Genomic DNA, 21,946 nt, shown 5'->3' on the forward strand with positions numbered 1-21,946 from the left:
TGTAAATACCTGCATCATATGATAATTTTGTTTAGTGACTTTTACAGAAATTGTGTATAATTGTTTCAGCATCTATTATGTTTTTGGATAAATTTCCTTAGGTAAATATGCAAACACTCAATGTCCTTGTTATTGAATTAAGGAGTAGGAGGTTTTGTGTTGTTCCTTCAGTGAGACAAAGTAGCTAATTACACCAGTATTTGAAGTCTGTTCCATTGAGAAGAAAAACAAGTTAACCTTGCTTTCAGTGCTAATTTAAAAGGTTCCAATTTCATGGACCAAAACCCCAAGGGATGAGTATCTTGATGTTGTATTTAGTACTGTCCTTGTCTTATGGGGGAGTTTGATCCATTCACAGTATCACAAAATGGTTAGAGGTTGGAAGGGACCTCTGGAGGTCATCCTGTCCAACCTAGCTGCTCAAGCAGGGCCACCTAGAGCCAGCTGCCCAGGACCACATCGAGACAGCTTTTGAATATCTCCAAGGATGGAGATTCCACAACCCCTCTGGGCAACCTGTTCCACTGCTCGGTCACCCTCACAGGAAGAGTGTTTCCTGTTGTTCAGAGGGAACGTCCTGTGTTTCTGTTTGTTCCCATTGCCTCTGGTCCTGTCACTGGGCACCACTGGAAAAAGCGTGGCTCTGTCTCCTATGTACCCTCCCTTCAGGTATTTATATACATTGATGAGATCCCCCATAAGCAATCTCTTCTCCAGGCTGAACAGTCCCAGCTCTCTCAGCCTTTCCTCATGGGAGAGACACTCCAGTCCCTTCATAGTCTTTGTGGCCCTTGGCTGGACTCTCTCCAGTATGTCCATGTCTCTCTTGCAATAGACAACCAGAACTGGACACAGCACTCCAGGTGTGGCCTTACCAGTGCTCAGTAGAGGGCAAGGATCACCTCCCTCGACCTGCTGGCATCACTGTAACTTTTTCCTGTTTTCAGGAAACTAAGTAGTAGAGGAAAGAGGTCATATTTCCCTGTCTCTAACCGTGTCTTCTCTTTTTAAGTCTTGATACCTCTGCCTCTTTCCATTTCAATTACCTGACCTGTGAAGGACTCTGTTCTTGTTAGAATGATCTTAGTGCCTTTTATACTGCTATCTTGATGGAGCAGATAGTGTTGGTTATTGTCTTTCACTCATGACAAAAGTGATCCTGTTGACCATGTTCTGATTGTTTTATCTTTGATATAAATCTAGCTTTGTTTCCTACCTTCTGTCTCAAATGACAATGTTGGATTCTAGACATGAATCAGAAATAGGTGGGTTGGCAGATGTTTTCCTGCCTGTCTGTTCAAAGTATAGTTTTTCTGAATTCTTGTAAATAGATTGAAACTTCTCAGTAGGAAAAGTTGACTTGATGGAAAGGCTTGTTTTTAAGATGTAACATTATCCATGTTCAGCTGGAAACAAAAAAATGTTCAGTCTAACTGATGCCTACATGAGAAGGGAGAAAGAAGAAGCACTATAGGATGAAGGCCATTTTTTTACTGTTTTATGCATCTTCCCTAGATACTTCTGTTTGAACAATTAGGCCATAGTCGAATGCTCTGCAAGTACTTAAAAAATGTTTCCAGTGGGAGCAAGTAAAAGTGATCGTTACATCTCTTCAGTCATGTCTTTATTCAAGTTTATACTTGTAATTTCAGAAACATGGTGGCAAAGATTGTATTAATTTATTTTTCCTTTGGCAGAGAATAGGTTTATTACTTTTAGCACAACATAAAAAATGTTTTCTATCAAAACTGCAGAATAACTACTTTATCAGAAAGCAGGGGATCTGCACCAATATGGTAAGAGCTTATCACAAAGCCAGACATTTGGAGAAAAACCTTATTGAAGAATCTGAGAAGGTGTTTGAGACCTTGCAATTTTCATTGCAGCTGGAAGTTAGTGTTAACTTGTGTAATAATTTCCTGTTGTTCTTTGACATGTGAACTTCTCTATTTATAGTGACTTGACAAAAAATTCTTGACTGATTCTTATTCTTTCACTTACTGTAAATCTACTAGAGTTCTAGCAATTGCTGCACATGAGAATAGACACATCTTGTTTTCAGAAGAGATCACTAGTTAATCATACAATGTTCATGTGTTTTATCATTTTGTCTGTCCTGCTGAGTAGTTGTTTTTTGTAGATGCTCTTCAGCACATAACACTCAGATTCTGCTCATCATTAAACATGATTACAAGAGACAGAGAATGTTTTGGTTTTGTCAAAATCCCATGCATATGGGGTTCAATTACATAATGCTTTACAAAAAACCTTATTTTTTAAATCTTTTAATTTGGCATTTCCTTCCTTTTCAACAGTTAAGTTTGAAATCATCTTATAGCAAAGCAGTCTTAATTATTTTTAAAAGCAAGTGTTCATAGAGCACCTTGTACTTTCAGCATAGTAAATGGCATTTGGGAAACAAGACTATTTTCTTCTTGGTAATTCACCTGTGTGAATATGCAAGAGTGAGAATCATGAAGTAAAATTCAGGACAAGTAACTGATTGGTCTGATCCAACCTGTCACGTTCTCCTTTTAATGCCTGAAGGATTCATATTCTTCATACAGTGAAGTATTTTCGAGTTCTGTTATACTGGGTTTAGAAGACTACGTAACAAAGATCAACTTAAGCTTTCTTTGTAACTGGAAAAATGGAACTGTAGCTTTGATTCCTCTTCCTTTGAAGTCATGGTTGATGTTTCCGCAGGTGAACAAGTGCTAATGCTATACTGTTACTCATGATTTTTAATTATTTTTCTCTTCAAAATTGCAGAATATAACTCTCTCTTTCCAGAGGGCTTCTTTGTGTTAATTAATATGAAAGTTATATATAATGGTCAGCTTCACAATTCATTGCATGTGGGACAGATGAAATTAATTTAAAAGAGGGGAAGAAAGCTATTCACAACTAGAACAAATAGTAAACACACAGCTGTCTTTAGTGATGTCATTAACAATTCAGGAATACTTTTGAGTTACAGCTGATGGGAAATTTCAATGAGAGAAAGTAGGCATGTTGAACAAAGAAGCTAGAAAAAAACTTTTGAATTTCTTCATTTCTAACAGAGAACTGCACCTTCTTGTTTTTTTTACTGTTGACTCTTTCAAAATTGCACAAATAACAGCTTGCTCTGTGTTCCAACCCTTCCTTCCTGTTTTTCTGTTCCAGATCTAAATATTTGACAAGAGCTAATTAGTTAACTTTAGCAATACAAATTTTATTTCAAAATAAGTATATTATAAATTTGTAATTGCTAATAAGGGGAAGAGATTTAAATGAGGTAATTGCTTTGTTACCTTTTTATGTAGTTTATGTATAGCTTTAGACAGAAATCTCTAATGGCTTGAAACTGAGTTATTTGGTGGTGAAATTTTGTAATGATACTTCAGTGTTTTTATATGCCCCTGAATATTTTTTATAGGTCATCCTAGGCTTTCTTTTAATAGTGACTTGAAAAACCTTGGATCAGATTGTATGTGTGACATTTGACACTTCTTTCTACTGATCTACAGGCAGCAGTTAAATCAAAAAAAGCTACAGATACCTATAAACTATATGTGGAGAAATATGCTGCATTTAAATCTGATTTTGAACAGAAAATGACAGAAACTGCACAGGTAAGTGTTATATTAAATGAGTTACCTTTAAAATAGATTATTATATGCTATTTCATCTCTGAAGACATCTGAAATCAAAGGTTTTGAAAAACTGGTTCAATAGAATGATCTACTTTGGAAATTGATATGAACAATAATGTCAGAAGTAATATGTTTGAAGGGCAAACATTGACCATGTATGTTGTGGTGGCACTGTCCTTGAATGACACAGTTTAGCATTAGCACTCCAGAAAGACTTTTTGAAGAAATTTTTAGGAAGAAAACAAAATGAACTTCCAGAGGTCTTGTAGATGAATTTTGATCATGTGGGAAGTCCCCAGGATTGCTGTACACCCAGAACTCATTCATAGGAGTTTTAATGTTGGATCCATCATGGTTTTTTCATTATAATTCCAGCAAAACAATTTAGTTACAGGTTGTTAAAGAGTCTTTCTGGGGTTTACCTGAGGTTGTGAAAAGCCTTTAAATCTGTTCAAGTTTCTGGGTTTTTTTAAAGACTTTTAATCTGTACTCCAGAGGATATCAAGTTCTCTGTATAATTGCATATGCTGCTTCTTATTACATTTTAAAGTGTCTTTTTCAAATCTGTTGATAGCAGACTTTTTTCCATGGCCCCAGATTTCAAAAAGCAAACTTCATAATTTCTGCTTTTAGTAGTAATAGTTAGTTGAGGACTGGTTGGCATATTTGTATATGTTTCTCAGCTTAGTAAAGCTTTTACAAGATAGCAATTTTTTTCTGGTTGAATATTCTTTGCTTTTTTCATTAGTTTCAAAGATTAATTTTTAGGCATAAATGGAATTATTAGGGATGTTCAGTGATACTTATATTTTTAACATACAAGTCTTAGGGTTTTCCTTAACTCCTTGGAAGCTAAGATTTCACAGCATGAGGATTGTGTAGGCTGACTTGTAAAAAGCTTCACTGTCCTAGACTGTGAACTGCTTTCCTACTTTGAGAACGTCATTAGAATTTGATCTACTTCATCTCTAAACAGATACTGAACACAGCTGTAAGAGAAAGGATACCACATACATCACATACCAGAACTCTTCCCTCCCACCCCACAGTCCAGGCATTTGCAACAAAGAAGTGCTCAGGCATGCTACTGCAAAATTCTGCTTTTAACACGACTGTTACATTAGGAGTCTTGACAACCTTCCCTTGAAGAGTTTGCAGAAGGCATTTTTTTGTGTAGTATCTTGAGTCAGTTCTGGCTGAAGGAGCTCTACTCCCTATGCTTTTCTTTTCAGTTTGAGTTAAATTTCGTTATGTACATTATTCTCCTCTCCTTTTAAAAAAATCTGTGACTTTTAAATGCTTTTTTTATTATTATTGTGGAGTATAAAACAGTGATGATTGCAGTTACTCAGTGGTATAAAAAGGCTTTATTAAAAGTTTAACAAGAAAATTCATGGGTACCATGGTCTAGGCCATATCACCTCTGATCTGTGGAGCTGTGTTTTCACTACATGTTTTAAGTTAGCATTGCTGTCAAAAGTAGCAGTTGTCCTATTTCCATGCTTCTTCCTTTGTCAAGTGTTTGTGTGAGGAGCTACCTTGTAGAATTAATCCAGCTAAAACTAATATGTGAAGGAAGGTTGGCTTAACCCAGAAGAGACCTGTAGTCTGATTTATTAAGAGATCACACAAGCATTTCTGCTGGCACAAAGGCAGAGGCAGTGTGGTACCAAGGGTAGAGAATTGCATCTTTAAGCTGGTTTAACATGTGACACTGGCCTGGACTCACTTGCATATGTGTCCACCTTACACATTTACATCTGTTGCCTTAGTATTGTGTGTCTGTCACTGTAACTTAAAATATTTGCATATCAGTTGTCCCTAGGCAATTTGACTGGCAATAGAATTGGAATTGGCATGTGTGATTACAAGCACTTGAGAATTTGGAGACTTGGCAGCCTTTTTAAACTTAACTAATATGTATCTTGAAACAATTCTTGGAAACAAGTAAAATATAATAGCAACAAAAGAATCATTGAAGTGTAACATTCCTCCTGGAGAGTTTCCAGAAATAAAAGTAGGTGGAATCAAACTGACATGTGAACACATACTGCTACTACCCAAAATGGTAACTTTTTTGTAGTGTTCCTGTTACTGTAATTGTTGTATTTGCTCAGTAAGCGTTCCAGTAACTCCATCATTGTGTGGTTTGTATAAATTGTAGTGCAGCCTGACTTTTGCTGTAGGCCACACCTTTTGCTAGAAAGAAATCAAATAATACCAGAAAAAATACTGAACTGTTTCATTTATTTGTCTCAAGTCATATACAAGTGTGGCTTTTCTGGATCAAGAAGTTCCTGCCCTGTTTGTTATTTAGCTTGCTCTGGAAGTTACTGAACCCCACTGAAACAGATCCTGTGAATGCTTCTGATCCACTGCAGAGCAAGTCCAATCAGGTTGCTTTAAATCTTTATTTAGTCCCACAAAAGCTGTCTGCTGTCTATTCCTTACCATACAAGAAAGAGGCTGTGTTTATACAGTTGACTTACTGCTTTCTGAAACAACAAGAAAAAATTTAACAAATATGACTTCAATAAGCTGGCCTTGCTAAATTGCACTGTAAACTTGTCCCCAGTGAGCAAGAAAGCTGTGACTAATGAACAGGAGTTTTTTTAGAACTGACAGAAGATAAACATGAAGAGTATTTGAAATGGATTTCATTGTCAGTGAATTAGTGAAAATGTAGGGGCTTTCAGCAAGCAAACTAGCTGGGCTTTTCATCATGTACTAAAAAAAAAAATAATCCATTTAAACAATCTGCTACAACAAAAGCATGAGAAAAATAAAAGCTTATTTTGTATACAGAGACAGAATATGAAGGTGCTCTTTGTTCAGCTTTCGTATTTGTGTTATTAGGTAGCTATTACCTATTTAAACCAGGCTGTGACATAGAGAGGGGGAAAAAAGTCTTTTTACTATATCAGATGTTACAGCTGGGAAAACCTCACCATGTTTTTGGGCTGTTTTGATTTGGCAAGGGCAGGGGGGCGGAGCAGAGGATGACAGGACAGGCGCAGTTAGGATCTTTTGGGGTTGGGTTGGGCTTTTTCTCAATAAAAAATGGTACAAAGTCACCTCACACTACGAACCACACTTGTCTAAATGTCCTTAGTTCCTTAACTGCAACAACCGTTTTACATAAAATTGAAATTTTCACGTAATGTGATAATGGACACCTGGAAGCTTTCCACAGCTGTCCACATTGGAAATGAAAATTGCCATTCTGCCAGTGTAAGTCTTATCTGTGGAATTTGTTTTAAGTATAATAGCATAGTTGCATCTACAGTTTGATTGCAGGAGGGCTAATTTAAAGATGATGCGATAGGAAAAACAGCAACACCCATGAATATGTGGAAGCCCACTTGTATATGAAGAACACCCTAGATCATCTTAATTTAGAGTATATTTCAAGTGAAATATACTAGTTCTGAAAGCGAAATCAATGAGGAGTGTGAGCATTCTCAGCTGTTTCAGTGCAAAATCAGTTGGCTTAGCTTAAATCTGTTTTATACTGTTCACATACTGTTTTTCTGAGGACAAACATCTTGAATTGCTGTGGCGTTATTCTAGGTAATCATGTAGTAATGTCCTCACTTAGCTGTCCTCTTTTCTTAGTTAAACTCCACCAATCTTGTTGCATAAATATTATGTATTTTTCCTCTTGTCATTTACTCTCTTACCCACAGTTATCAAAGTGAAATGACTTGTGATACATGATTTTGAGAGGTTGAATTTTGAAACATACGATCTTCCTAATCTTGAATTGCAAATTATGGTTTTTGTTGTGATAAACATGGAAGGTTTTATTGTGATCAAAGAAGCAGGAAAATATAGTTCACTGTTGTTTAGAAATTGGATATGACAGAAATTCCTCATGTTGAAAGATTTTTCTGAGTGAAGCTATAGCTGTATTATGCAATTGCTATGCAGTTGCTAAGAAAACATGATGTCTTATTTGCTGGATTTTCCACCTTGCTAGAAGCTTCTTTTAAAATCACATAGCACAGTCAATCATTGGAAAGGATCTAATAGCTGAAAGTGCTACATTATTCTTTAAAAGTCCTTCTGTCTTATCTAGAACTGAGTAGAGTTGACTTTGGATGATTTTGCTGTTGAGCAGTCTTCATACAAATAAAGTTCAAGAATGAGTAATAATTCATTTTTAAAAAACATTGTAAAACTTACAAGAAAACACAAGTTTACAAAAAGGAGCAATGCTTACTTAAACTGTGTATACTAAGTTGGACAGCTAAAGATCCTGTCGACAATTTTTCATTTGTACTGTAGCTTAAAACACTAAGTAGTGGCTTGCATTTGTTGGGTCATTAACATTACAGGTTCATTTCAGTGCATCTTTTTAAGATGGACTAATCTTTCAAAAGTGAAAGTAAACAATTCAGTTAATGATTATACCTGTGATATGAGTGATGTGGTTGTATTATAGGGCTGTCGTGGTTTAACCACAGCCAGCAACTAAGCACCACACAGCCACTTGCTCACTCCTGCCCCAATGAGATGGGGGAAAGAATCAGAAGGGTAAAAGGGAGAAAACTGGTGGGTTGAGATAAAGACAGTTTGATAGGTAAAGCAAAAGCTGCACACGCAAGCAAAGCAAAACAAGGAATTCATTTACCACTTCCCATTGGCAGGCAGGTGTTCAGCCATCTCCAGGAAAGCAGGGCTCCATCACCTGTAACAGTTACTTGGGAAGACAAACACCATCACTCCAAACGTTCCCCTCTTCCTTCTTCTTCCCCCAGCTGTATATGCTGAGCATGACGTCCTATGGTCTGGGATATCCCTGTGGTCAGTTGGGGTCAGCTGTCCCGGCTGTGTCTCCTCCCGACTTCTTGTGCCCCCCCAGCCTGCTCACTGGTGGGGTGGGGTGAGAAGCAGAAAAGGCCTTGACTGTGTAAGCACTGCTCAGCAATAACTGAAACAACCCTGAATTATCAACACTGTTTTCAGCAAAAATCCGAAACCTAGCCCCCTACTAGCTATTATGAAGAAAATTAACTCTATCCCAGCCAAAACCAGCACAAGTACCTAGCTTTATTCTTTGATCAGATCCTCTTTGTATTATGTACTGTACAAGGCCAAGATGGCTCTACTTCAAAGACTTTAAATCTTAAGTATAAAACAATAAACAAGAAATAAGGAAACAACTGGGGGACGGGAATGCTTTCAACTGACATAAGAGGCAAAAAAAAATCTCTGAATTGTCCACTTTTTTGATATGCGTTATAGAGAATAGTTTAAAGGAGACTGGTACCTCTGTTTTGCAGAGTTTTATGGGGAGCTCAAACCAAACATGAAGGAGGCATCATTGGCATAACCTCAAAAGTTGGCTGTGTGTTTAGGTTAAAATTAGGTAGTGGAAACAGGCACACATTGGAAGGATGCATTGTGAACATGTGTTGATAACCTGATAGTGACTGAGAGCAGATACTATAGAGATGGACCATAGATAGTTTTGAAAGGCTACAGAGGATGACCATATCCTCTGTAATTAAGAGGAAGGCTGTTGGAGAAGAAAAAAAGTATTCTGCTTGATTGATGGCTAGAGAGATATGTAAGTATGGCAAAAGAAAGACTGAGAGGTTAGAAGTCAGAGATATTTGACTTGTTACTATGGAGTTCTGTTTGTGAATCAGAGTAGCAGGAGGTGTGAAATGTGGAGAGATGGTCTTCGGAGAACCCTGTACAAATTGGAGAGAGGATTAAGTGGTGCTCCAAAGTTGGATGCACATGAAAGGGCAGTCACAGAAATAGGAAGAGAACTAAGAAAGAGCAGAAGTAAACAAAGATTTCAAGACAATTATGGTTGACTGTTGCAGAGAATGGGGACGTTTTTAGTTCTGATCTTTGGCTAGGAATGCGTAATTGAAAACATTGGAAGTGATTTTAAAATGGCTGTCAGCTGGAAGTCTGGGTAAAATGGAACAAACTGCAAAGATTATATACAGTAGTTTAAAGATCAAACAAATGAATCATATTTAAAGAAGAAAAGGATATAGATTTAACTAGAAAAAGAGAAAGCATGTGTATATTGTGAGCAGGAGGAGAGGGTGCTAAGAAGGAAATGTAAAATGGATCCAGAAATAAGATTTCTGGGTTTAGATGAAAAAAAGACTCTTTAAGTAGTGGAGAAAAGACTTTTTTTAAAACACTCTCTAACCCCATTTTCTTTTGGTAGAAATAGGTCAGATTTTTTTGAAAAGTCAAGATAGATGAAAGTTTAAGGAATAAGTAAAAAACCTGGGTAATGGTTCTTAAAGGATATATTCTATTTTAAAGTACATTATTTCATAACTGTGAATTCCGTACCTTCCTTTCTTAAACATTGTAATTACCATGATCAAGATCTGAAAAAACCAAAACAAAATGGGGGTGGAAGGTGGGGGTGTGGGGGGTATCCACTTAGTGTACTTAATTATTAAAATTTAAGGTTTAGTATTTCAAGAAATGCTTTCATTATGATTAATTGCTTGTATTCATTTACAGAAATTTCAAGACATTGAAGAAACACACCTTCTTCGTATGAAAGAGATTATAGAATCATTGTCAAATACCATAAAAGAAATTCATTTACAAATAGGAGAGGTAATTTTTATATTATCATTTGTTTGATTGGATTATGCTATGTATTTTTCTTAACTATTAAATGGAACATTTCTTACTGTGTTTGTGGCAATTACAAGATTACATCTTTCAAATTATGGTAAATTCAACATAAGCTCAAATTTTTATGGCTTCCTGTTGCATTTATAAGTTCAGTATCGCAAAATTTACAGAAAAAATCTGAAGAAATTTTGTCGTAACAAAACAAAACATTTTGTCAATTTGAAGACTTTTTAGTGTATTTCAAAGTTCTGTTCCCTAGATATGAAATTAACACTCATTTCACACATAATTGGGATACTTGTGCTTTTCTTTGACTAAAACTTGAAATTATATCACTCTGAAAAGTTTCTAAATTTTTTATACACTTCAGGTTTTATGAGCAAAAGATCTTCAGTAACAGAAGCTATTATAGTATCTTTTCTTTAGGTGTAAGTTGGTTTAATTAATAATCCTTACAAGTAGTCCTTAATTTTTAGATGGTTTGAAGTGTAGTTTTATTTGTGTACACTTAGAGTCACTATTTTCCTCAGTTTTGAGGTTTTCTGCTAATGAATGATGGTCACAAGGGTCATGCTCTTTATTTCTAAAGCATATACATACTGCCTTGTTGGAAAAAATTCTTATTAACAACATGTGGTTGTTCCTTTTTCAGACCAAAAGCATTACAACAGTAATGCTTTCACTCAAGCAGGTGGGAGCTGTGATAATACAATAATAACAGGTCACACCCTTAACTGGTGCTGGCTTAAGAGACTGCTTGTCTTCCTGATATTGTAGTGGGACATGTTGCTGACAAATTCAGAAAATGATATATACACAAGTTATTTAGATGGAAGAAATGGAAGTAAATCCTAGACCCGTCATCAAGCTGTATTCTTTCATTCCTAATTTCTATCTGTATTGTACACATACTTGCTAATACTAAAGCAAAGAAAGGATTTCCTGGATAAAATGCCTGTTGATTTCTGGAAGCCCTGTAATATATTTTAGAGGGAAGGATTTTGAACCGTAACTACAGAAAACCACTTTTTAAAGTTCATTACATTCTTTCAATTACTAGTTTTTAAATTTCTTTTGTGTGGTGTGGTTTTTTTTGAAGGTGCACGAAGAGTTTATTAATAACATGACAAATACTACAGTTGAGAGTTTAATACAGAAATTTGCTGAGTCAAAAGGAACTGGCAAGGAAAGACCTGGTAAGATATTAAAAATAACAGAGTAGGAAATGCTAATTTTAAAACTGCAGATTTCCACTCATAATAAAAGGTCAACCCCCTATTTGTTAATGTGTTATATTTTTAATGTACAATTACCATTTCAAATTCTCAGAATTCATTAGCTTTGATATTAAATTTTTCATAGGAATTGATACACAATTTATTATGTATGTGTAGTATTTGTGTTCATAAAGCATGGCAATTAGTCCCTCTATGTAGACCTTCAAGGAAGCTTTTTAACTATACTGTTGCTTGGTACGTCAGTGAAATTTGTCAAGAATCTGAAGTTCTTTGCACAATGTGTTGTCTGCTATGTGTTTCTGCATAAATTATATTTCAGAACTTTATTTAATATGAATTTATGGGTATATTCCAAACAGTCTATAAAACTGCTTATTGAACTATTGGCACAGTTGCATCAGTTTATTTGGTTAGCTTGCAAAATTATCCATTTTAATAGATTGTATGTAGATTGTTTCTTTACTAAGCAGCAAATTGAGTAGTACTTTCTGAAAGTACTGCTTTGTTGGGTATGATATATAAGACTTCGCTGGACTGGCATAAAAAGACAATCTCACAGTACTGTGTATCTAGCATTATAGGAAAAATAAAGACTTCACTTTAATGTTTGGGCATGAATACACAGTCACTAGGTGTGTGAATACAGGAATTCAGTAGTACTGTTTTCTATTTTCTTCAGCACTGGGAGTCCTGACTAGCATCTTTGTCTTCTAGTTCAGAAGCACAAAGGTTTTTTTCAGAGCAAGGATGTATATAACAGAGAAGATCTTGAGAATGTATATTAAATTGTTAAATATGATTACTAGGTATCTTACAATGCCTCTCTGAGGTGTCTTTAACATAACATTGTTTCATATTCTTTCTGTGATCCACTAAAGCTGATATCCAAGTGGGCTGAGTGAGATTGTATATGGAAAAATTTTCCTTTGTATTTTGCAATTTTTCAGTAAAAATTAAGACAGAAAAAGTATGAACTTCAGGGGTTCAAGTTCAGTTGGTCTGAAATCAGGACAAAGACATGTGAAAATTCAGTGTTCAGACCTCTTTGACTAGCTATCGCCGAGGTGTCGTGGCTAGGGATCTCCGTCTTGCATTTAGGATTCTGTCTCACTGGGTTGTAAAGACTCTTGCTAATGTATCCTAGAGCACTCTGCACTTCAAGTCATCCATGTTATTAGTATGGGTTTTTGCTAGACAACATAGTAATTGTAAGAAAAGTAACACTTCACTTTTTAATTTAGTGGGAAAAGTTATACACACTGTCTACTTACTTGCTGCTTTATGGCATTCTTCAAATCCAATTTGTATTCTTTGGGGCCAAATAAAAGCTTTTGCCATAGCAAATTTCATTTCTTCAACTCTTAATAGCAAAGTATTCTAAGGAAAGAGAGCGTGTTTAGTGTGGAAATGTATGCACCTTGACTTTTCTTTTACAGTGTTAAATTATTGTATTGCTATAAGCTTTGTAAAGCAGTCATGGTGCAGAGGGAGAGCACAGGCAAATTCAGCAGTAAAAGAATACAAATTCACAAGAAGTTGTGAAGTGTCAAAAACTAGAAACACAGACCGCTAGTGATGTTAGTTATGATTACTTCTTCTATTACATTCGTTTTATTAACTTAGAATCATACAGCATTGACAATTACAAAGATTTGGAAGGCAAAGTGAGTTATCAGCCTTCTAAGAATGAAATGGGAACATCCAGTGTGGTAAGGACTGCTTTTTCTTGATTAAAAAAGTACTTTTCTGCATTTGAGAACTGTTCTTAATAGAAAGGTATTTTAACTCTTGGAGCAAATGTTGGAAGTCTTTCCCTGTGTGATGTATTTATTAGTTAGGCTGGAGAAGGAGATGGCTCCTCAGATAAATCTATAAAAATGATACTGACTTGGTGTACAAAGCAAATGTAGAAAAAAAATGTCTTATGGATGTCACTGTTGCTTAACATTCCAATCCTAAATCAGTTTGAAGGAAATACTTTAAAATTCCCCATGAGTATGCAGGCCTTCTCCTTTCCATATTATTTGTGGGCTAGTATACTAAGTTAGATGGTGGGCCGCTTTCTGAAATACTGAATTTGGGGAACAAAATAAACTAAAAAGGTAATACATAACAAGGTATTTTACTTTATTTCAGTATATTCTAGCTATAGTTATAGCTCTTCATAGCAGAGTTCACTTGCTTTTATTTGTATCTGTAAAAATAAGAATGAATCTGAAATGAAGTACTGAAGAGGGATGTTGCATTGAGTAGACTATTAGCAATTTACAGTAGAGTTTTCTAGATGTAGGCAATTATTTTCTTAAACTCATCTGCCTGTCTGAAATTTCTCTTTGTACAGTGATGTCCTCTGTACCAGATTATATGGGCTCCCTCTGGTGGCTAATTTCTGTCACCTGAAGTCATTATATACAGGGACTTCTAGGGATTAACACTGTTTTTCTAGTACAAATACCATTTCTTTCAAGCAACTACCTCTTTGCGAGTTTTTTTAACTTCACTTGTGGATTTCTTTACAATAGCTCTTTTCTAACTGCTACCTAAATAACTTATTTAGTCAACTTTATCACCTACTTCTTACCAAATTTACTTTAAATATTTTTTTTAAATTTAATTTAGTTTTTAGTTTACAATTTTTAGTAATACAGTATTTGAAGAAGTTGTATTCAGCATTTGTTTTCTCACGTCTATTCAATGTAAAGAAAATAGCCATATACATCCAGTTGCAAATCTTTATTTTAAAATGAAAAAAACATCACTTATTGTAAAACATTGAAAAACAGAAGGAGAGCTGTCAGTACCTGTAATAAACAGTAAGGCTTCAGATCAGAATTTAATGTGCTCTCTGAACAGTTTCTAACATTCAGAGGGACCTGTGCAAGCTCAAGAAATGGGCCCATGTGAACCTCATGAGGTTCAACAAGGCCAAGTGCAAGGTCCTGGACCTGGGGAGGACCATTGCATCCCTGAGTTATCAGTACAGGCTGGGGGATGAAGGGATTGAGAGCAGCTGTGCGGAGAAGGACTTGGGGTACTGGTGGATGAAAAGCTGGACGTGAGCCAGCAGTGTGCGTTCACAGCCCAGAAAGCCAACTGTACCCTGGGCTGCATCCAAAGAAGCGTGGCCGGCAGGTCGATGGAGGTGATTCTGCCCCTCTACTCCACTCTGGTGAGACCCCACCTGGAGTACTGCGTCCAGCTCTGGAGTCCTCAGTACAGGAAAGACATTGACCTGTTGGAGCGGGTCCAGAGGAGGGCCACAAAAATGATCAGAGGGATGGAACACTTCTCCTGTGAGGAAAGGCTGAGAGAGTTGGGGTTGTTTAGCCTAGAGAAGAGGAGCTGCACCTTACTGCAGCTGTTCAATACTAAAAGAGGGCTTATAAGAAAGATGGAGACAAGAAAGTAGGGCCTGTAGTGATAGGACAAGAGGTAAAGGTTTTAAACTAAAAGAGGGTAGATTCAGACTAGATATAAGGAAGAAATTTCTTATGATGAGGGTGGTGGAACACTGGAACAGGTTGCCCAGAATGGTTGTAGATGCCCCGTCTCTGGAAACACTCAAGGTCAGGTTGAATGGACTCTGAGCAGCCTGATCTAGTTGAAGATGTCCCTGCTCATTGCAGGGGGGTTGGACTAGATGACCTTTAGAGGTCCCTTCCAACCCAAACTATTCTATGATTCTGTATGTTCCTGCTGTTAGGTCTAATAGCAGTTATGATACTGTCGTTTGGAAGATGCTTTTGTCACTCACATGGTCCTGCAGTGTTCATCAAAACTTCTTGGCCACTTCTCATGAATCAATTTTCTGTTTGTGATAGGCTGTTGCTCCATGTGCCTTAGAAAATTCATTTATTGCATGGCAGAAGATGTCTGTTTTTCTTCCACCCAAAGTATGCGTTAAATAAATACTGGAGATGATGTCTGTCCCAGATTAATGACATATTGATGAGTTCTATCTTTATTTACCTAATCTTCTAATAATTGATTAAAAAATTGGTTTGTTCCAGTATGAAAAGGTGATGCTGTGTGAAATAGAAACTGCTCGAAAGTACAAGCTCATTTTCTTCCTAGATCTTATGTCTGAAATTGGCAAGATAGTACCTAATGTGTTTGAAGAGGTTAGTGAATGCCTATATAGCTGTAGTTAGTCATAAATTATTTTTAATTTTTAGCTACTGGATTTCTATGCCCTCTTCTCATATGTGGGGAACTAACTGTGTGTTCATCCCTGTGTTAGTTTTTGCCCACTACACAGTTTACCCAGAAGGTACCTTGAAGGCCAAATGCGAAGACTCAGCTGTGCTGCATTGTCCAAAAAATCAGGAACAAAAGCCAAATCTAGATGATTTTTGCATTTTTTCTTAAAAATTGAATAAAGAGGTGATCAAAATTTTTATTGTAATACAGACAAAAGCTGGAAAGCCATAATCTTTGCTGACTCCTTAGCCCTATAATAAAACAGTGATCTGCAGATGGCAATTATTACATATGCTGTGCCATTATTCAGTGTAAGAGAGGTGCTGGGTCATCTTTTAACTATAATTTTAAAAAAAATCATTGGTTTTGTGCTAGTTTGATCCATCTTTCACAATCTGAATAAGCTAGAACGTGACTTGCAACTGCAACATACAAGTAGGCAGAGAAGATCTGGCAAAGAGGAATAGTCACATGCAGGTTGTCTTCTAAGTGTACCAGTAAAAGCATTAGAATTTGGGCTATGGAAAACACAAGCCCATAAAAATACTTCTTGTCTCCTTTCATTATCCATACAATAAATTTGAACTTTATGGAGGGGCTAGAAGAAGCTTGCATTTTTTAAAACACTGTAAAATTAGCCCCTGCAATCCATCGGCTCTTTGGATTAAATGATAGCAAAAGGACTTTCCAATGTTGATTATGCACATTGCTGTTGATCAGCCATAATTGGCTCTTGCATATACAGTAAAGCATTTGACTTTTGTCCCCCTTGTCCTTTTAGGTGTTAGGAATAATAACGTAAGTCCTTTTAATCAAATGGTGCTTCCACAGATAACAAGATTCAGAAAAGGACAGATGTAAAATTCCTACTCCATTTCTTCCCTCCACCAAAGCCAGAAATTGGCAATTTGGCCAGTAATTAATCAGTAATGCTGGTTAAAAAAATGTTTGGTCTGTTGCTTTTTGGAGCTGCTGAAACCTAGTTTGCTTTATTTGCCTATGCAGAAAAAAAATGTCCCAAGGCTTCTGGTAACTCCAGTCATGGGAAAGTTTAAGGTCATGGATGTCAAATGGAGACATTAATTCAGGATTTTTTTTTAATAATTTTGAAATTCTTTCTGGGACAGCTATCAAGTAGTCTAGAGTTGAGAAATTTATCAGTGACTTAGGACAGCTATAACGTCAAGATCTCCACTGCCTCACAAGGTAGCACATATCAGAAAAAACCATCCTGGTATTCTTGTCAATGTGCTGGTGATCCTGGTCTATTCTGAGGGAACATATTTGGAAGCTCTGTTTCTGGAGAACTAACACATTTTGTATTTTGAACTCTTAAAAAATAATGGTTTATTTAGGTACAGCATTCCTGCTGAAAGCAATGTGGACTTTTCATAGGCTGCAAAGCTGTTGATGAACAATGTTTACTATTTGGATGGCAAGCAAAGCAGTTTAATCTGGATTCCTTACCAGTTCATTAATGCTGTAAGCATTGCCTGTTAGCAGAATCATAAAGCATTAAAGCTCCAATTTATGAAGCATTTAAAAAACAAATTTTACCTAGGCTTCAATTCAACTGATTTCTGATTCAGTGAACTCAACTGAATTACTGATTATTTGATTAGAATAATGTTTTCTGTGGCTGTCTGGGGGGGGGGGGGGGAGAAGTGAAAAGTTTGGTATGAATTTATGACATGCTATCAGGACTTTTCTAATTGCTTATTTGGGCATTTTAGTCCTAAATGCCTATGGAGTGTACTGCTTATGTGTTTTTTCCAAAATGAGTGCAAGCAAGAGCATTAAAGTGAGCTGCACCGCAAGTGGGAAGCTAGTGCAAATAGCTAGTGCAAATACTGTAAATGCACAGTTGTGCTCACTTGATGTTAATATTCCTATTTAGTTAGTGCATTGTGTTAAACTATGTGTTTTCTATCTAATGAAATGTACAAGATGAACAGGATAAACTAGGAAAAATGGTTAATAATAACTGTATTACTGCTAAGAAATTTTAGAAACCAGTTAGTCCTTTCCCAGAGATTGAGAGGAAAAACAAGGGCCATGGAGTGTTGAAGCTTGCTTTGATTAAAGCTACTAGCTTTTTGTGTGCTTGAATAATAAACTGTGCTTTGAGAGAAAGACTTGAAACAGTGCTGGGTGTGGCATTTATTTTTTCCCTGGGTTGGTTTGATAACATAATATTTTATAGCATTTATAAGAATGCTTTTTCTAGGACACTAAACAGCAACAAAGTAGTTGGAAATAAACACTGACAATGGTTAATACTAATTTTTTAACAGCTCTACATGACATCTTTGAGCTTCTTTTCCACAAGGAAGTGTAACAAAGCAAGTATTTATTTTATGTTCTCATAAATAATTTTCTGTAAATATTGTGAATATTTTAATGCTGCTGACACTTGTGATTAGGTGCATAAATAGCCTGAAGTGTCACAGTTTCTCAAAGTCTGTGCCCACACGTAATTCTACACAGAAGGCTGACTGAGGAATGAGTTTAGTTTATCAACACTTACAGTATCCAAAGGATTCAGAAAAGTATTCTTTGTAAAGGAAGGGAGACCATTGCTATATTTCAGAAGTTAGTGGAAGAAATTAAGTGGATATCTTTGAAGATTTTTATGAGAAGCTGAGCTTGAGGCAGGTAAAAAAGTGTTTAAGGGTCCTGTGCTATAGAGCTCTGTTTCTGATGAGGAGCTGCAAGCTCAAGAGCTATACCAACAAATGTGTCCTAATTCCTGTCTTAGATATCTATTTTATTTTGCCTGCAAAAATTGGATCCCTTCATAAACAACAAACTTGCCAAAGCTGATGTGGACTTTAGGAAGTCTCATCTGCCAGCACAGATTTTTAATAATTACGTATACCTAAGTTGCAAACTTGGTTTAGATTGTGATTTATTTATTTTTAATGGTCTGGAGAGTTATAACTGTACAAGTTTTGTTCAAAGAGTCTCTTAATGCAAGTGGAAGACTAGCAGCATTGATGAAAATACCTTAGACAATATCTGTAGATACAACAAGCAAAAGCTGGGTTTTGAATGATCTTGGACACTCAGTAAGATGAAGTACGGTTGGGTCCTCTTGAATTTTCTTGCTACAAACAAACAAAAGCAGTTGCAGCCTGAGGCAAATAATTTTTTAGAGCTGTGGGAGCAAAGCAATGTCTATTTCAGAAGCTTAAGTAGCAAGAAGATATTAATTAGGTGATTGTCATGAGAAAATGCAGTAGTGTTTAGGATAGGTGAAGAGCTTTTAAACACCTGAGAATAGAAATAACACACGAGATTTGTTTTATGCTATTAACATAAATAAGATTATACTTTAGTTACCTAAAGTAGCATAAACTTATATGGAATTAATATTGCGGAAAAGGTTTGGGGTTTTTAATTTATTTATTAGAGGCATATTTTTCTTTTAAGATAGGAAATGTTCTTTGGACACAATTAACTAGGCCTTTAACATTTAACTAAATGGCCTTTTCAAACATGAAATTTTCACAGGAAGTGTACTTAGCAAAATTAGAAGGAAGAAGTGTATTCTTTTCTCTGTTGTTTTTTTCTTTTCTATCAGAAAATAAAGCTTACAAGAAACGAAACTTTCTGAAATCTGGAAAGATTTGGAAACCTAAACATCTGAACACGTAGTTCTTTCTTAGTAGACTGCAGTGTTAGAGAAGAGCAATGACTTGAGTCTTGCAACACAAGCTTTTTGAGGAAAAATGTGGTTTTAAACTAGGGAAGCAAACACAGGAAGCTAAAGTTGGACTTAAAAAACAAACTCAAAACCACTTGTCTTAATAGTCTACCTTTCTAATAAAATTGAAATAAATCCTAAACTATGCATATAATAATCTATCTAGTATTAGTGGTTACTAACTTGTGTTGCACAGGGTCCTGATTCTAATTAACTCATAATTCCATTGGCAATAATACTGCAATGTGATAGTACATTATACCAGGACAAACTACCATTGGACAACTTCTGCATTGAATTGATTGTCAGTCAAGTAGGTCTGTATGTCATACTCTTTCTTGAACACAAATATTTATTCTGGCATTTAAAAATGAATTCTCACTTGACTTGTATTGAACCTTGTATAGCCATGGTGGTTCTCAGGAAGTGCAGGATCTTTTCTGCTTTTCTTCATTATCTTTTTAGTGTTGGCTTAATTGTTATAGATCACCTGGGTGGCCCTCTGTGTCAGTAATTCCATTTTAAATGATGGATATTGATTTGTCTGCATTTTGGCATTGTAAGGTACAGTGGTGTACCCCTTGACCTATTGCCTGAATAGTATGAGGGTAGGAAAAAGGAAGATGTCTAAGCGGTAGCTAATCGAACTAGCTGCACAGAGCTAAGCCCAGGTTTAACCACGACAATAAAATTTCAAATTCCTATCTTTTATTAATAGTGTTTGTAATTCAAATTCTTTATTTAATGTTGAAATGAATTTGTTTTGAAGAGTTTTCTCTATTGGTTGCTCTTTTCAGGGGAAAGGGGATGTCTAGAAAAACAGTATAAGAAATGCTGTTACTATCATTAAACTTCTTCCTAAGCCTTGGGAGTTTAGTTTCAGAGAGTGCCTCTCTGTTCTACTGTCATAGCTGATGCAATCCTTCAGAGGACTGTGTAGATCTGTATCATTTTTGGTAGCCTGGGTCAGGAAGAACAGACAGGAGTGGAAAATTTGTGTCTTGTAACATGCATTTGTCTTCTTTGCGATCACTGACTTGGATACTATTATGGATACTATTGGATAATAGTACGCATATTTTGTGTCTTTAAATGCTGAGATATATTTCAAGGTCAAACCTTTACTGTCTTGGGCTCCAGGAAGCTCTTTGGACATAAATGTGTGGAAGGGAGATTTTGTGGTAATCCTTAATACCATGTCTCTCCATGTTATTCCTGTGGTTTCAACCTTCTCCCCAGACAAGAAGTGTCTCATACTCTCCATAAGCTACAGAAAAAGCGCACCAGAAAGAATTTCACATTGATTTTCTTTGCTTATCAATGACGCATGTGTGGAAACTGTCATACTCTAATTAATACTTCCCGTTTTACAGTTAGGGTGGAGAGGTGGTTAAGCATATCTACTTTTCTTCCTTTCCCCACAAAATGAGTCTTCTGTATAAGTAAGTAGGAGAACAATTGCAAAGCACTACAAAGCAGGAAAACGTTCCCATGGAGAGGATTTTGTTGAATTGAAAAAAGATTTTTCTCTCTGAAAAATTCTGGATACTTTAAAATATATTATCCTCTTTTTTCTCTTTAGGAAACATCTTAACCTCTGATGATTTCATGGGTTTAAGTTCAGAACTTCAGTAAGAAACCATACCCCTTTTGGTTTACAGGGACAATGCGTGACTGTTACAAAGACATGATTCTTGGAAGCAGTCTTCAAAGATGAGGGCTATAATTTAACATATTTACAATGTCTAGTGTTCCAAAACCTTAGCTGACTTCTTTAAGAGGAAAACTACTTGAACATGTCTGTGCATTTCTTTCATCACTGCATACTTGCATGGTCCGCCTTCAGCAAGTGAATCATGGACCATGCAGTCAGGGAGAGCCATTTGTTACCGATACTTATATTTATAGACTAGGCTTATACAGTTCTGCTACTTCTTAGTATTTTTCTCCACACACCCATATAGCTTTCACAAGACTCTGCTACTTTGAACCCAATTTGGTGGAAAAGTAGAGGTTTCAAAGACTTTATGAAAATGAGGAGTCGGGTAGAGAAGGACCCAAACTCATCATGCCATGTAAGGAAAAGGCAGTTCTAATGATTAAGTTACTCATTTGGAGTCAGCAGACAGCTGAGAGTGTGTTTGTATGTATGTGTGCATGTTGGCCAGCCACTTAGCATGTGGATGGTTCAAAACCAGCCACATCTCACATCCTGTTGTTTCTGCAGCCAGAAAGGAAATATGGGGTAAAGTTAAGTATAAAGCATGAGAAGAGTAGAAAAGAATGAGAAAAGTGGCAGGGAGTGGTGTGGAGGACAGGAATTGGAGAACATAGCATTCTGCAGTTTGATGTCTTAGCTGACACTGATTTTGCTGCTCACAGACCTTATGGTTTCATAAATTGTGGCTGAAACTTCCAGTGTTTGCTGTCATATTCAGGTGTCACAGGTTAGTTGGATCTCTAACTTGAAACGTTGCCTTAGGTATGTTTTTAATGTCTCTTGCTGAAAATTCTTATGTTATCTGAGCAATAAAAAATAT

At 36.2% G+C, this 21,946-nt stretch overlaps 1 protein-coding gene across 8 annotated transcripts in view; it reads left to right on the forward strand.

The window, feature by feature from the left end:
- FCHO2 (FCH and mu domain containing endocytic adaptor 2) overlaps positions 1 to 21,946 on the forward strand; it is a 95,300-nt gene that overhangs the window by 21,776 nt on the left and 51,578 nt on the right. For all 8 annotated transcript variants that reach the window (XM_030003795.2, XM_041120705.1, XM_030003790.2 and 5 more), the window contains exons 6-8: positions 3,513 to 3,617; positions 10,143 to 10,241; positions 11,362 to 11,458. In XM_030003795.2, coding sequence (XP_029859655.1) covers positions 3,513 to 3,617; positions 10,143 to 10,241; positions 11,362 to 11,458 — 301 coding nt within the window. The remainder of the gene's footprint in view (positions 1 to 3,512; positions 3,618 to 10,142; positions 10,242 to 11,361; positions 11,459 to 21,946) is intronic.

This window comes from Aquila chrysaetos, chromosome Z, assembly GCF_900496995.4.
Source record: "Aquila chrysaetos chrysaetos chromosome Z, bAquChr1.4, whole genome shotgun sequence".
Classification (NCBI taxonomy): domain Eukaryota; kingdom Metazoa; phylum Chordata; class Aves; order Accipitriformes; family Accipitridae; genus Aquila; species Aquila chrysaetos.